Genomic DNA, 17,335 nt, shown 5'->3' on the forward strand with positions numbered 1-17,335 from the left:
GTTATGGTCCTGTTACCTCAGTGTGAGCGGTAATGTTATGGTCCTAGTCACCTCAGTGTGAGGGGTAATGTTATGGTCCTAGTCACCTCAGTATGAGGGGTAATGTTATGGTCCTGTCACCTCAGTATGAGGGTAATGTTATGGTCCTAGTCAGCTCAGTATGAGGGGTAATGTTACAGTCCTGTCACCTCAGTATGAGGGGTAATGTTATGGTCCTGTCACCTCAGTATGAGGGGTAATGTTACGGTCCTGTTACCTCAGTATCAGGGGTAATGTTACAGTCCCGTAACCTCAGTATGAGGGTAACGTTATGGTCCTGTTTCCTCAGTGTGAGGGATAATGTTATAGTCCTGTTCCCTCAGTATGACGGGTAATGTTATGGTCCTGTCACCTCAGTATGAGGGGCAATGTTATGGTCCTACTTCCCTCAGTATGAGGGGTAATGTTATGGTCATGTTCCCCCAGTATGAGGGGTAATGTTATGGTCCTATTCACATCAGTATGAGGGGTAATTTTATGGTCCTAGTCACCTCAGTATGAGTGGTAATGTTATGGTCCTGTCACCTCAGTGTGAGGAGTAATGTTCTGGTCCTGTTACTTCAATGTGAGGGGTAATGTTATGGTCCTGTTTCCTCAGTGTGAGGGGTAATGTTATAGTCCTGTTCCCTCAGTATGAGGGGTAATGTTATGGTCCTGTCACCTCAGTATGAGGGGCAATGTTATGGTCCTACTTACCTCAGTGTGAGGGGTAATGTTATGGTCATGTTCCCTCAGTATGAGGGGTAATGTTATGGTCCTATTCACATCAGTATGAGGTGTAATGTTATGGTCCTATTCACCTCAGTATGAGGGGTAATGTTATGGTCCTGTTACCTCAGTGTGAGGGGTAATGTTATGGTCCTGTTACCTCAGTGTGAGGGGTAATGTTATGGTCCTGTTACCTCAGTATGAGGGGTAATGTTACCCTCCTGTCACCTCAGTTTGAGGGGTAATGTCATGGTCCTGTCACCTCAGTATGAGGGGTAATGTTATGGTCCTGTTACCTCAGTATGTGGGGTAATGTTATGGTCCTGTCACCTCAGTATGAGGGGTAATGTTATGGTCATGTTACCTCAGTATGAGGGGTAATGTTATGGTCCTGTCACCTCAGTATGAGGGTAACGTTACCGTCCTGTCACCTCAGTATGAGGGGTATGGTATGGTCCTGTCACCTCAGTATGAGGGGTAATGTTATGGTCCTGTTACCTCAGTGTGAGGGGTAATGTTATGGTCCTGTTACCTCAGTATGAGGGTAATGTTATGGTCCTGTCACCTCAGTATGAGGGGTAATGTTATGGTCCTGTCACCTCAGTATGAGGGGTAATGTTATGGTCCTGTTACCTCAGTATGAGGGTAATGTTATGGTCCTGTTACCTCAGTATGAGGGGTAATGTTATGGTCCTGTCACCTCAGTATGAGGGGTAATGTTATGGTCCTGTCACCTCAGTATGAGGGGTAATGTTATGGTCCTAGTCACCTCAGTGTGAGGGGTAATGTTATGGTCCTGTCACCTCAGTGTGAGGGGTAACGTTACCGTCCTGTCACCTCAGTATGAGGGGTATGGTATGGTCCTGTCACCTCAGTATGAGGGGTAATGTTATGGTCCTGTTACCTCAGTATGAGGAGTAATGTTATGGTCCTGTTACCTCAGTATGAGGGGTAATGTTATGGTCCTGTCACCTCAGTATGAGGGGTAATGTTATGGTCCTGTCACCTCAGTATGAGGGGTAATGTTATGGTCCTAGTCACCTCAGTGTGAGGGGTAATGTTATGGGCCTAGTCACCTCAGTATGAGGGTAATGTTACCGTCCTGTTACCTCAGTATGAGGGGTATGGTATGGTCCTGTCACCTCAGTATGAGGGGTAATGTTATGGTCCTGTCACCTCAGTATGAGGGGTAATGTAATGGTCCTGTCACCTCAGTATGAGGGGTAATGTTATGGTCGTAGTCACCTCAGTATGAGGGGTAATGTTATGGTCCTAGTCACCTCAGTATGAAGGGTAATCTTATGGTCCTGTTACCTCAGTGTGAGGGGTAATGTTATGGTCCTGTTACCTCAGTGTGAGGGGTAATGTTATGGTCCTGTTACCTCAGTATGAGGAGTAATGTTATGGTCCTGTTACCTCAGTATGAGGGGCAATGTTATGGTCCTGTCACCTCAGTATGAGGGGTAATGTTATGGTCCTTTTACCTCAGTGTGAGTGGTAATGTTATGGTCCTGTTACCTCAGTATGAGGGGTAATGTTATGGTCCTAGTCACCTCAGTATGAGGGGTAATGTTATGGTCCTAGTCACCTCAGTATGAGGGGTAATGTTATGGTCCTAGTCACCTCAGTGTGAGGGGTAATGTTATGGTCCTGTCACCTCAGTATGCGGGGTAATGTTATGGTCTTGTCTCTCGGTATGAGGGGTAATGTTATGGTCCTAGTCACCTCAGTATGAGGGGTAATGTTATGGTCTTGTCTCTCAGTGTGAGGGGTAATGTTATGGTCCTAGTCACCTGAGTATGAGGGGTAATGTTATGGTCCTGTCACCTCAGTGTGAGGGGTAATGTTATGGTCCTAGTCACCTCAGTATGAGGGGTAATGTTATGGTCTTGTCTCTCAGTGTGAGGAGTAATGTTATGGTCCTGTTACCTCAGTGTGAGCGGTAATGTTATGGTCCTAGTCACCTCAGTGTGAGGGGTAATGTTATGGTCTTAGTCACCTCAGTATGAGGGGTAATGTTATGGTCCTGTCACCTCAGTATGAGGGTAATGTTATGGTCCTAGTCACCTCAGTATGAGGGGTAATGTCACGGTCCTGTCACCTCAGTATGAGGGGTAATGTTATGGTCCTGTCACCTCAGTATGAGGGGTAATGTTACGGTCCTGTTACCTCAGTATGAGGGGTAATGTTACAGTCCCGTCACCTCAGTATGAGGGTAATGTTATGGTCCTGTTTCCTCAGTGTGAGGGGTAATGTTATAGTCCTGTTCCCTCAGTATGAGGGGTAATGTTATGGTCCTGTCACCTCAGTATGAGGGGTAATGTTTTGGTCATGTTCCCTCAGTATGAGGGGTAATGTTAACTTTCCTAGTCACCTCAGTATGAGGGGTAATTTTATAGTCCTAGTCACCTCAGTGTAAGGGGTAATGTTATGGTCCTGTCACCTCAGTGTGAGGGGTAATGTTATGGTCCTAGTCACCTCAGTATGAGGGGTAATGTTATGGTCCTAGTCACCTCAGTGTGAGGGGTAATGTTAATGTCCTGTCACCTCAGTGTGAGGGGTAATGTTATGGTCCTGTCACCTCAGTATGAGGGGTAATGTTATGGTCCTGTTACCTCAGTATGAGGGGTAATGTTATGGTCCTGTCACCTCAGTGTGAGGGGTAATGTTATGGTCCTGTCACCTCAGTATGATGGGTAATGTTATGGTCCTGTTACCTCAGTATGAGGGGTAATGTTATGGTCCTGTCACCTCAGTATGAGGGTAACGTTACCGTCCTGTCACCTCAGTATGAGGGGTATGGTATGGTCCTGTCACCTCAGTATGAGGGGTAATGTTATGGTCCTGTTACCTCAGTGTGAGGGGTAATGTTATGTGACAGGTAATGGTGTACATTCTTAGCAGCTTCTCTCTGTTATTGGATGTTGACCCTAGAGATCAGCAGGAACTGTGTGGAACAAAGGCATCCCTTATTACAGCAGGCAGTATGAACACACACACACACACACACAGTCTGGCTCCAGTGCACCAGAGGGTCTAAGACAATAATGTGTGGTTGTGGATACTTCACACTGTTCCATTAGAGGGCCATGCCAGAGTATCTCCTCTAAATACACATTAGATAACCCACAGCAGCAGACAACCTTCTCTAGGTGTGGACTGCTAACGTTGGCAGAAACGCATACAAGATGTATTTCGAGTATCTGTTGTCAAGTCCGTCACTGATGGCCCTTAGGATCCTTTTTGTTGTTGTTTGTAATCTCTGTTCTGCTTAAACAATGAAATTATTTTCTGTGTTAAGACCTAAGGGATCATTTCTGCTTTAATAACGTTGTTTTATGTTGTAGATCTAGAAAAATGTACCAAAATGCTAATGGAATTAGCCCTGGAACATTCAATAGCGCTACAAAACAAAACAAAAATATGTTTGGAGATTTGTTCTACATATTTAAATAATCTAATGTTAGATTTAAACAATCAAAGCCTTTAAACACTTGTTGGACAATAACTATAAAAATAAAATGCCTTTTATGGTCTCTGACAGACTTGAGTCCAGTTAGTTGCATTTTATGAAGAAAACAATATATATAGGAGGTTGTTCCTTTTTATTGTGAAAGGTTAAACTTTATCAAAATATATATTTGTTAATATGTATATTAATTAAGACAAATATTTGATATTGTCCCTTTCTTTCAAGAATCCCTGGAGCTCTGAAACAGCAAAATCTTCTCTCAGCCTCGGGGCAAAATGTAAAGTAGCATAAAATTAGCTTTAAAACTGCACATTTGTCTCTCTGGCCCATGCTCGGACGTCGCGGGGGGGCCCTGCGAAACTACGCTACGCAACTGTACGCCATGGCAACAGAAATTAGTTTATCCTCCTCAATGAGTCTGAATCTGAGTACCTGCCCAACCCGTCACCAAATACAAACACATTTGGGGCTGTCTGATTGGTCCAGAAACCGATGGGTTTTTCCAGAGCCAGAACGAACACAGGTGGATAAAGCGGTTTTAAAATGAGTAAATGGCTTTGATACTCTGATTGGTTAGAGACGATGATTTTGTTTTGGACAACGCCCCTCGCCGCCACAAAGTGGCCACAAACGACTTCCATGATGGTCGTCTCAGACTGAAGTACGCAGTGAACGACAGAGCAACGGACGAATTTGGTGTCAGGCTAAGTCAAATTATCATCATTTGTTCTTAACTGACTAGTTAAATATAAAGGTTAAATAAATAAAAACATGTAAAACACATCACAGAAGTGCTGTATTTTATCAGCACCAATAGAGGGCAGTGTTTCTTTCATTTCACTTCATCCACAGCTTCTACCTCATTTCCCCATACCAGAAATTGTAAGTCCCCAAATGGCATGCGATTGGGCTCTGGTCGAAAGTAGTGCACTATATAGGGAATAGGGTGCCATAGTACTCTGGTCAAAGGTAGTGCACTATATAGGGAATAGGGTGCCATAGGACTCTGGTCAAAAGTAGTGCACTATATAGGGAATAGGCTGCCATTTGGGAGGCATACCAGGGCTCCACTGCCAGAGGACATCCTCAGACACTCAGTAAAACAAGAGACAGTCATTTTCTCTGCTTAACTGATTCCACTGAGCAATGAAACATTTGTATTGACGCCTGCCTTCAATAAGCCATGATGTCTTCTTAGCGTTCTATTCTGTCTGCACTGCAAAGTTGTCTTAATCAGGCCCAGGATAGATAAATTCCCCCAACTTAATCACACTTGCGATCGATAGGTTCATATATCTTAATCAGGCCCAGGATAGATAAATTCCCCCAACTTAATCACTTACGATCTATAGGTTCATATATTTTAATTGGGCTTAGGATAGATAAATTCCCCCAACTTAATCACACTTACGATCTATAGGTTCATATATTTTAATTGGGCTTAGGATAGATAAATTCACCTAACTTAGTTCAATTAAAATTGAAATGAGATTCTACAGTGTTGCAGGCTCACAGCCATGGCCTGCATGAAACCAGTTTCAGTTCAATTCAAATTGGGCAAATGTAATGAAATAATGTTTTCTAGCTTGAGAAACTCTTATTTGAGAAAAGAACCACCCTGACTCTGTCAGTGTTCTTTCTCACATAACAAGGGTTCTGGGCCAGATCTTAAAATGCACTTAGAACAATTAACAAACTGGGGACAAACTGATAGCAAATATTGACGTTTACCATCTTGACGTGTACACACTTGAAATGGATAGAATTTAAACATTTTCAAGCATGCATCTCTGTTTGTGTCCACTGACTGTGAAAATCAACAATATGCCACATTCATGTACATTGGCCCGAGCTTCCATATAGACCTGTGTGCCTTTACTGTTGTCCAACTCATCAATACACAAGGAGCATCGCTGCTCTTCCTAGTTAAAGATGTTTAAATAATGACATCCATTTTGACAACAATGCTGTAAATGCAGCCCAAAGAGAGCTAGCCTACAGTATGCTTCAGACAGAGCCCTCAGCCCAAAGAGAGCTAGCCTACAGTATGCTTCAGACAGAGCACTCATCCCAAAGAGAGCTAGCCTACAGTATGCTTCAGACAGAGCCCTCAGCCCAAAGAGAGCTAGCCTACAGTATGCTTCAGACAGAGCACTCAGCCCAAAGAGAGCTAGCCTACAGTATGCTTCAGACAGAGCACTCTGCTCAAAGAGAGCTAGCCTACAGTATGTTTCAGACAGAGCACTCAGCCCAGCCCAAAGAGAGCTCAGCCAAAGAAAGGTAGCCAGTATGCTTCAGACAGAGCACTCAGCCCAAAGAGAGCTAGCCTACAGTATGCTTCAGACAGAGCACTCTGCTCAAAGAGAGCTAGCCTACAGTATGCTTCAGACAGAGCACTCAGCCCAAAGAGAGGTAGCCTACAGTATGCTTCAGACAGAGCACAGAGCAGTACTTCAGACAGAGCCCAAAGAGAGCTAGCCTACAGTATGCTTCAGACAGAGCACTCTGCCCAAAGAGAGGTAACCTACAGTATGTTTCAGACAGAGCACTCAGCCCAAAGAGAGGTAACCTACAGTATGTTTCAGACAGAGCACTCAGCCCAAAGAGAGCTAGCCTACAGTATGCTTCAGACAGAGCACTCTGCTCAAAGAGAGGTAACCTACAGTATGCTTCAGACAGAGCACTCAGCCCAAAGAGAGCTAGCCTACAGTATGCTTCAGACAGAGCACTCAGCCCAAAGAGAGCTAGCCTACAGTATGCTTCAGACAGAGCACTCAGCCCAAAGAGAGCTAGCCTACAGTATGCTTCAGACAGAGCACTCAGCCCAAAGAGAGCTAGCCTACAGTATGCTTCAGACAGAGCACTCATCCCAAAGAGAGCTAGCCTACAGTATGCTTCAGACAGAGCACTCAGCCCAAAGAGAGCTAGCCTACAGTATGCTTCAGACAGAGCACTCATCCCAAAGAGAGCTAGCCTACAGTATGCTTCAGACAGAGCCCTCAGCCCAAAGAGAGCTAGCCTACAGTATGCTTCAGACAGAGCACTCATCCCAAAGAGAGCTAGCCTACAGTATGCTTCAGACAGAGCACTCATCCCAAAGAGAGCTAGCCTACAGTATGCTTCAGACAGAGCACGAGGTATAATCGTGTTATGAGGCATGGAGGGAGTGGAAACAGAGAAAGTTAAATTCCCTTTAACAGGGAGCAGCAGCTCCATATGTGTTCATGCTCTCCCTGTCTCTCTCTTTGCCTCTCCCTTTTTCTTTCTTTCTTTCTTTCTTTCTTTCTTTCTTTCTTTCTTTCTTTCTTTCTTTCTTTCTTTCTTTCTTTCTTTCTTTCTTTCTTTCTTTCTTTCTTTCTTTCTTTCTTTCTTTCTTTCTTTCTTTCTTTCTTTCTTTCTTTCTTTCTTTCTTTCTTTCTTTCTTTCTTTCTTTCTTTCTGTCTTTCTTTCTTTCTCTTTCCCTCTCTCTCTCTCTCTGCGTCTCTCTCTCTCTCTCTCTAGAACAGTGAGCATCACCAAGCACATGCATTGCATCTTTCCATCCCCTAATTGTGCTGTCTGCGTCTGTGTCGAACACACACATCCTGATTCAGCGGGAATGTGAGAGAGGAGAAGGAGGAGGGCCAGTCGTTTACCAATCACAAGGGTTTCCCCCACCTCCCTCCCAGCTAACCACCCTCCCTCTCTCCCTCTCTCCCTCCCTTCCTCTCTCCCTCTCTCCCTCCCTCCCTCCCTCCCTCCCTCAGTCTCTCCCTCCCTCAGTCTCTAAGCACATTGGGGGAGGAAAAAGTGCTGGGCAGTGAAAAAAAGTGATAAGCAGCTTTGAAACACATTCCCGCTGAATCAGGATGTGTGTGTTCGACACAGACGCAGACAGCACAGCATTGGCTAGCTCTCTCTCCCCCACAGACACAGAAGCCAGCGAGTGTCTCACAACCAAAGCAAACATAGCCTTATTAACGTGACGAGAGAGAGACTCAGGGAGACACGACTGACTGTCTACTCTCAGGGAGAGGAGGAAGCAGGGGACACTTGACTTCCCAACACCCTGATCCAGAACACCTGGAGGGAGAAAATCCGTCCCTCTGCATACACTGAGGAACACACAACAACAACTATACAAGCCTGAGAAGAAGAAGAGAGACCAGCACCAAGGTCTTTCTCTTTCCCTTTCTCTCTTTCTACCTCTCTCTCTCCTGCTGTGGAGCTCATCTCTCCAGTCCCTCAAGGTGCTCTGCTGACCGGGTTTGACTGATCTGCTGTCATCATGTCAGATGGAGAGGAGTGTCTCTCTCCCATCGGTCTGGACTGCTGCTCCTGCTGCCTGGACCTGGCCAACTCTGACGACCCAGCTAGAGGTGGGGGCCAAGGCAGAGGCCAAAGCACCCCTCTGATGGGCAGCCCCACGTCGCTCAGCCACTTCCGCCAGTTCCGTGAGCAGCTGACGTTCCAGAACCAGAACGTGAACACAGACAAGCTGAACAGCATGATGAGGCTGGACTCTCTGGAGTCTGTGGTCAGAGACCCCTGTTACCTGCTCAACGAGGGCATCTGCAACAGCAACATCGACCAGACCACGCTGTCCATCCTGCTGTTCTTCCACAGGTACTGTACTTCACCTCTCTCTACCTCATCCTCATTTACACCTCCACTTTTATTTCATCCTGTTTCTGATACATTAAAACACCTCAAAAATGTCTTTATATTTCACATTATCTCACTAAACATTACATTGTAATTATTTTTGTAAGTACTGCACAATGTAATAATTAATGTGATTACTCATTGTTATATTGTGCTTAGAGGAGTAATCTTACCTGGGTTATGGCAAGGCACAATGACTAACTTCAATACTGTCACTGCGTACAGGACAGGTAATAACTAAATACATTGTCAGTACTGAAGGGATATCAAATCCAGTTGTATTGGTCACGTACACATATTTAGCAGATGCTATGTAGCAAACTGCTTGTGTTCCTAGCACCAACAGTGCAGTGGTATCTATCAAAACAAAAAACGATATTACTGCACTGTTGGAGCTAAGAACATGAGCATTTCGTTACACCCTCCTACTCACTTGTACTGATAGTTGTTACGTCATCGTTCCCCTTCATTCCATCTTTCTGTTCCACTTTCTGATGATGTCATTTTCCAATGTTTATTTACTAGGAATGTATTGGTGATATCCCTGTCATAACCACAAATGACAACAATAATATCATCAACCTAATGAAAACTAAATAACGTGACTATTATACCCTGAATAAAACATCACAATTGACCAATTAGGTTGTTTTAAAAACTGACGCGCTAAGAATGTTTATGATTTGAGAGCTGAACGACAAGTCAACTAGTTTTCATTAGCCCTCATTTCTACATATAAAGATACAGTTATACTTTTCCCTCTCCAATGCATAATAATAACTTTTTCAAAGGACTCAGGCAAAAGACAGAAGACACACAATTATGAATTAATTATTATTATTAATTATTAGTGTATTTATGAAGTCCTTTTTTTCATCATCAGTTGTCACAAAGAGCTTGTACAGAAACCAGCCTAAAACACCAGAGAGAAAACAATGCACATGTAGAAGCACGGTGGCTAGGAACAACTCCCTAGAAAGAGGAGGAACCTTGAAAGGAACCTAGAGAGGAGCCAGGCTCTGAGGAGTGGCCAGTCCTCTTCTGCCTGTGCCGGGTGGAGATTATAACAGAACCAGGTCAAGATGTTCAAATGTTAATGGATGACCAGCAGGGTCAAATAATAATCACAGTAGTTGTAGAGGGTGCAACAGGTCAGCACCTCAGGAGTAAATGTCAGTTGGCTTTTCATAGCCGAGCGTTCAGAGGTCGAGACAACAGGTGTGGTAGAGGAGAGAGAGGGAGGGAGAGAAAGTGAGTTAGAGACTGAGACAGCAGGTCCGGTACAAGGTAGCACGTCCGGAGTACAGGTCAGGGTTCCATAGCCACAGGCAAAACAGCAGAAACTGGATCAGCAGCACAACCAGGTGGACTGGGGACATGAAAAGCCAAGAGTCATCAGGCCAGGTAGTCCTGAGGCATGGTCCTAGGGCTCAGGTCCTCCGGGATGGAAGAGAGAGAAAGAGATGGGAAACTTAAGTTCACACAGGATGACAGATAAGACAGGAGAATTACAGCAGATATAACAGACTGACCCTAGCCTTCGGCACATAGACTATTGCAGCATAGATACTGGAGTCTGAGACGGGAGGGGTTTGGGAACACTGTCTGAAGATACCCCTGGACCGGGCCAACCAGGCAGGATTTAACCCCAGTCACTTTGTCAAAGCACAGCCCCCACACAACTAAATGTATATCAACAGACCACCAACTTACTACCCTGAGACAAGGCTAAGTATAGCCCATGAAATGGGCTTCCTGTCCGGCAAAACTGAACAGGAAGTTCACGTCAGTGACTCAACCCACTCAAGTTGAGTATAGTGGGGGAAAAAGCCTGGCACTGCGTGACGCATCCCTCTTCTAGGGACGGCATGGTAGAACACCAGTAAGCCCTTCAGAAAAACAGGGGAAAAACAACACAAATCTCTAGAGGTCACTGTAAAGACAACGCATCACAAACCTCACTAGGCAGCTTGTGATATTGGACGAGTTTTGAATTAGTTTTGGGTGGATTGCAGAAGGCTTATTAAAATCTAAATATACTCCTCTCTCATCATTGCCAAATTGTAAATGTAAACCACAGGTTTGTTTGGAAACATGCTGACGTGTTAGTTGGGATTATAGTTGGCATGCAACTGATTACTGCCAGTTCGCATCTCCCTTTGGCAGCACGAACCAACCCTTGGGATGACTTAAACTCAGTTCAAATTAGAGTTAACAGTTTTCCATTAAAACTCTTCCATAGCTTCAGCAGCCATCATTGTTGTTCTTCTGATTTATGAAAGGTTTAACAGTACTGTCTGTACACACTGTACACACTTTGTTAGGACTAACAGTACTGTCTGTACACACTTTGTTAGGACTAACAGTACTGTCTGTACACACTTTGTTAGGACTAACAGTACTGTCTGTACACACTTTGTTAGGACTAACAGTACTGTCTGTACACACTTTGAAAGGTACAGATTACAAGTGGCATGTTTTGTTTCTGAGCAGTAAAATGTGAAGGCCTACTGAGAAATTATCTGAGCTAGGACCGGGAGGAAGACATTATGTTGACAACGAGTGTCGTTATCAACGGAGACGCCACCTTTGACTTCCATATTCAGTCATAAACTTTTCAGACCCATTGATTTAGTCCACATTGTGTTACGTTACAGCCTTATTCTAGAATTGATTAAATTATTGTTTTTCTCTCACCCATTTACACATAATAGCCCATAATAACAAAGTGAAAACATGTTTTTAGAAATGTTTGTAAATGTAGTGAAAATGAAATACAGATATATCTCACTTACATAAATATTCACACCCCTGAGTCAATACTTTGTAGAAGCGATTACAGCTGTGTGTCTTTCTGGGTCTCTAAGAGCTTTCCACACCTGGATTGGGTAATATTTGCCCATTATTATTTTCTAAATTCTTCTAGCTCTGTCAAATTGGTTGTTTACCACTGCTAGACAACCAATTTGTAGGTGTTGCCATAGATTTTCAAATCCACGCAACGCATTATGAGACTTGTTCATCAAAGGTTTACTGCTGAACTTATTTACTCTTGCCATAACAAAGGGGTTACATACTTTATTGACTCAAGACATCTCAACTTTAGATTTTTTATTAACATTTGTTAACATTTAGAAATACATAATTCCACTTTGACAATATGGGATATTTTGCATAGACCAGTGACAACAACTAAATGTAATCCATTTTAAATTCAGGCTGTAGCACAACAAAATGTGGAAAAAGTCAAGGGGTGTGAATAGTTTCTGAAGGCTCTGGATGTTAATCTCTTGTGATGATATGTAAATGTGTGTGTGTGTGTGTGTGTGTGTGTTGATTGCCAATGGAACACTCTGTTGTCGATGTATTTATGATAGGGTGGGTGTGTCGGGCTGATAGGACTATTGCAGAACAGGGGTCAAAACCTTTTGGCCAAAGCCACTGTGGTCAACTGGTCCTTCCTCCCTCTGTAGAGTTGACCACATTTCCTGCAGAAACGATGATACTTGTTTATGCCAGCCAGTGTTTTAATCATTAATTGGATGAATGCTAAAACACATGATTTGTAGTTGGATATGATGAAGGGGTGTGGTCGTTAAATGCTGCAGGACGGCCATATGCAATGGGATGGTGAGAGACGGAGGCAGGGGGTAGTTGTGACGAGGACACCAGTCTGCAGACAGAATACTCAGCCTACTACCTGGCACCTCCCTATAGCTGCAGGCCAATCACAGATGGCTAGATAACAACGTGGCATTTGGAACAAGAACTGGTTTGGGGAACGTGTACACCCTGCACTCTGGAACAGGAACTGGCATGGGTAGTTTGTGCACCCTGGCATTTGTCTACAATGACTGGGTCTCCTCTTCCTGCCAACTCAAATGTTGGATTTGTGTGTATTGTGGGTATTACTGCACTGTTGGAGCTAGAAATATAAGCATTTTGCTGCACCTGCGATAACATCTGCAAAATATATGTATTCTACGATACCAATAGAAGGATATGAAAGACTCAAATAGAACTGCTTTTTCTCATCCTTCCTTCCTTCCTTCCTCCCTCTCTTTCTTACTTTTTTTTCTATTATTTGATCTTTCTTTTTTTGTCTTTCAATTTTTTCAATTTCCTTTCTTTCTTATATATATTGTATATATATTTTGCATACATTTTTTTAGGGGGTAGTTCAGCTTTAATTGCGGGAAGCAACAATCTAATTGTCTGCATCATTTCCAATCCCCCATATACAGTGCCTTGCGAAAGTATTCGCCCCCCTTGAACTTTGCGACCTTTTGCCACATTTCAGGCTTCAAACATAAAGATATAAAACTGTATTTTTTGTGAAGAATCAACAACAAGTGGGACACAATCATGAAGTGGAACGACATTTATTGGATATTTCAAACTTTTTTTATCAAATCAAAAGCTGAAAAATTGGGCGTGCAAAATTATTCAGCCCCTTTACTTTCAGTGCAGCAAACTCTCTCCAGAAGTTCAGTGAGGATCTCTGAATGATCCAATGTTGACCTAAATGACTAATGATGATAAATACAATCCACCTGTGTGTAATCAAGTCTCCGTATAAATGCACCTGCACTGTGATAGTCTCAGAGGTCCGTTAAAAGCGCAGAGAGCATCATGAAGAACAAGGAACACACCAGGCAGGTCCGAGATACTGTTGTGAAGAAGTTTAAAGCCGCATTTGGATACAAAAAGATTTCCCAAGCTTTAAACATCCCAAGGAGCACTGTGCAAGCGATAATATTGAAATGGAAGGAGTATCAGACCACTGCAAATCTACCAAGACCTGGCCGTCCCTCTAAACTTTCAGCTCATACAAGGAGAAGACTGATCAGAGATGCAGCCAAGAGGCCCATGATCACTCTGGATGAACTGCAGAGATCTACAGCTGAGGTGGGAGACTCTGTCCATAGGACAACAATCAGTCGTATATTGCACAAATCTGGCCTTTATGGAAGAGTGGCAAGAAGAAAGCCATTTCTTAAAGATATCCATAAAAAGTGTTGTTTAAAGTTTGCCACAAGCCACCTGGGAGACACACCAAACATGTGGAAGAAGGTGCTCTGGTCAGATGAAACCAAAATTGAACTTTTTGGCAACAATGCAAAATGTTATGTTTGGCGTAAAAGCAACACAGCCCATCACCCTGAACACACCATCCCCACTGTCAAACATGGTGGTGGCAGCATCATGGTTTGGGCCTGCTTTTCTTCAGCAGGGACAGGGAAGATGGTTAAAATTGATGGGAAGATGGATGGAGCCAAATACAGGACCATTCTGGAAGAAAACCTGATGGAGTCTGCAAAAGACCTGAGACTGGGATGGAGATTTGTCTTCCAACAAGACAATGATCCAAAACATAAAGCAAAATCTACAATGGAATGGTTCAAAAATAAACATATCCAGGTGTTAGAATGGCCAAGTCAAAGTCCAGACCTGAATCCAATCGAGAATCTGTGGAAAGAACTGAAAACTGCTGTTCACAAATGCTCTCCATCCAACCTCACTGAGCTCGAGCTGTTTTGCAAGGAGGAATGGGAAAGAATTTCAGTCTCTCGATGTGCAAAACTGATAGAGACATACCCCAAGCGACTTACAGCTGTAATCACAGCAAAAGGTGGCGCTACAAAGTATTAACTTAAGGGGGCTGAATAATTGCACGCCCAATTTTTCAGTTTTTGATTTGTTAAAAAAGTTTGAAATATTCAATAAATGTCGTTCCACTTCATGATTGTGTCCCACTTGTTGTTGATTCTTCACAAAAAAATACAGTTTTATATCTTTATGTTTGAAGCCTGAAATGTGGCAAAAGGTCGCAAAGTTCAAGGGGGCCGAATACTTTCGCAAGGCACTGTATATGTTTTATAAATGTACAGTGCATATAAATTATGTACTGTATATATTTTATATATATTTCCCTTTATTTTCCCCTAAAAATTACAAAATAAAACAGTTACAAATAACAAACAAAAGAGGAATAAAACACACACACATTGTTGGACCATTTAGCAAACAATTGATGGAAAAATAAAAGATAGTGCCGCTCAGAATAGACTCAGGATTCAGACAGATGATGTCCCAAATTACACCCTATTCACTATACTGCTGTTGGATTCAGATATAGAAAGCTACTCAATATGAACACTTTAGGAAGTCCATTATGAGTCAAGAGAGATAGAGCGGGGCTTGGTGAGACCGACTCAGGAAAGTGCAGAGATCAAATCAAATCAAAGTTTATTTGTCACGTGCGCCGAATAAAGCAGGTGTAGTAGACCTTACAGTGAAATGCTTACTTAAAGGCTCTAACCAATAGTGCGGAGAAAAAAAATATGTGTGTGTGTGTAGGTAAGTAAAGAAATAAAACAACAGTAAAAAGACATTTGAAAATAAGAGTAGCAAGGCTATATACAGACACCTGTTAGTCAGGCTGATTGAGGTAGTATGTACTTGTAAATATGGTTAAAGTGACTATGCATATATGATGAACAGAGAGTAGCAGTAGTGTAAAAGAGGGGTTGGCGGGTGACAGGACACAATACAGATGCCCGGTTAGCCAATGTGCGGGAGCACTGGTTGGTCGGGCCAATTGAGGTAGTATGTACATGAATGTATAGTTAAAGTGACTATGCATATAAGATAAACAGTTGGGTGGGGGACAATGCAAATTGTCTGGGTAACCATTTGGTTACCTGTTCAAGAGTCTTATGGCTTGGGGGTAAAAACTGTTGAGAAACCTTTTTGTCCTAGACTTGGCACTCCGGTGCCGCTTGCCATGCGGTAGTAGAGAGAACAGTCTATGACTGGGGTGGCTGGGGTCTTTGACAATTTTCAGGGCCTTCCTCTGACACCGCCTGGTGTAGAGGTCCTGGATGGCAGGCAGCTTGGCCCAAGTGATGTACTGGGCAGTACGCACTACCCTCTGTAGTGCCTTGCAGTCGGAAGCCGAGCAATTGCCGTACCAGGCAGTGATGCAACCGGTCAGGATGCTCTTGATGTTGCAGCTGTAGAACCTTTTGAGGATCTCAGGACCCATGCCAAATCTTTTTAGTTTCCTGAGGGGGAATAGGTTTGTCGTGCCCTCTTCATGACGGTCTTGGTGTGTTTGGACCATTCTAGTTTGTTGTTGATGTGAACACCAAGGAATTTGAAGCTCTCAACCTGCTCCACTACAGCCCCGTCGATGAGAATGGGGACGTGCTCGGTGCTCCTTTTCCTGTAGTCCACAATCATCTCCTTAGTCTTGGTTACGTTGACGGATAGGTTGTTATTCTGGCACCACCCGGCCAGGTCTCTGACCTCCTCCTTATAGGCTATCTCGTCATTGATCAGGCCTACCACTGTTGTGTCGTCTGCAAACTTAATGATGGTGTTGGAGTCGTGCCTGGCCATGCAGGCGTGGGTGAACAGGGAGTACAGGAGGGGACTGAGCACGCACCCCTGGGGAGCTCCAGTGTTGAGGATCAGCGTGGCAGATGTGTTGCTACCTACCCTCACCACCTGGGGGCGCCCCGTCAGGAAGTCCAGGATCCAGTTCCAGAGGGAGGTGTTTAGTCCCTGGATCCTTAGCTTAGTGATGAGCTTTAAGGGTACTATGGTGTTGAACGCTGAGCTGTAGTCAAGATACAGTAATGGTGTTTTAATGAACTTGTTGAGTTACAGCATTGTTGTGACTGTGTTAATGGATGTTGGTGCTCCGCCAGGAGATGTCTGGCAACAGTGTAGTGTCCTTGTTATATGGTGGTGTGTGTGTGTGTGTGTGTGTGTGTGTGTGTGTGTGTGTGTGTGTGTGTGTGTGTGTGTGTGTGTGTGTGTGTGCGTGTGCGTGTGTGAGGTGTTCCCCTGTTCTCTCTCTGTATGTCTGGTTCAGAGTACCATCAGGAGCCATCTGTACATGCTCTCTCAACGACCCAAACGGAGTCACTCTCAGTGGGGGACAGCTGTCGCTGTGGACCTCTTCACCACATCACCAGCCAGGCTCATACAGAGGTCCTCTCATACAGATATCTACTCATGCAGATATCTACTCATGAAGAGACCTACTCATACAGATATCTTCTCATACAAAGATCTTCTCATACAAAGATCTACTCATGAAGAGATCTACTCTTAGAGATCTACTCTTAGAGATCTACTCTTAGAGATCTGCTCTTACAGAGATCTACTCTTACAGAGATCTTCTCATACAGAGATATTCTCATACAGAGAACTTCTCATACAGAGAACTTCTCATACCGAGATCTTCTTCTACAGAGTTCTTCTCATACAGAGATCTTCTCATACAGAGATCTACTCATACAGAGATCTACTCATACAGAGATCTTCTTATACAGAGATCCAGCTAAGACTCACAGGCAGACAGTCAGACAGAGATGCGGCCTCACACAGGCAACTGCCTGAAACTGATTCAACAAGTCCAGTATGTTCCTACACTAACTGCCCATGTTGTGTAGCAGCCAC

At 43.8% G+C, this 17,335-nt stretch overlaps 1 protein-coding gene across 1 annotated transcript in view; it reads left to right on the forward strand.

The window, feature by feature from the left end:
* The first annotated feature begins 8,147 nt into the window (after positions 1-8,147).
* The window catches only part of LOC112221277, a 65,194-nt gene continuing 56,006 nt past the window's right edge, over positions 8,148-17,335 (forward strand). The window contains exon 1 of the mRNA XM_024383450.2: positions 8,148-8,824. Within this exon, the coding sequence (XP_024239218.1) occupies positions 8,487-8,824 (338 nt within the window). The 5' untranslated portion in view covers positions 8,148-8,486. The remainder of the gene's footprint in view (positions 8,825-17,335) is intronic.

The sequence above is a fragment of the Oncorhynchus tshawytscha genome, linkage group LG21 (assembly GCF_018296145.1).
Source record: "Oncorhynchus tshawytscha isolate Ot180627B linkage group LG21, Otsh_v2.0, whole genome shotgun sequence".
Lineage (NCBI taxonomy): Eukaryota > Metazoa > Chordata > Actinopteri > Salmoniformes > Salmonidae > Oncorhynchus > Oncorhynchus tshawytscha.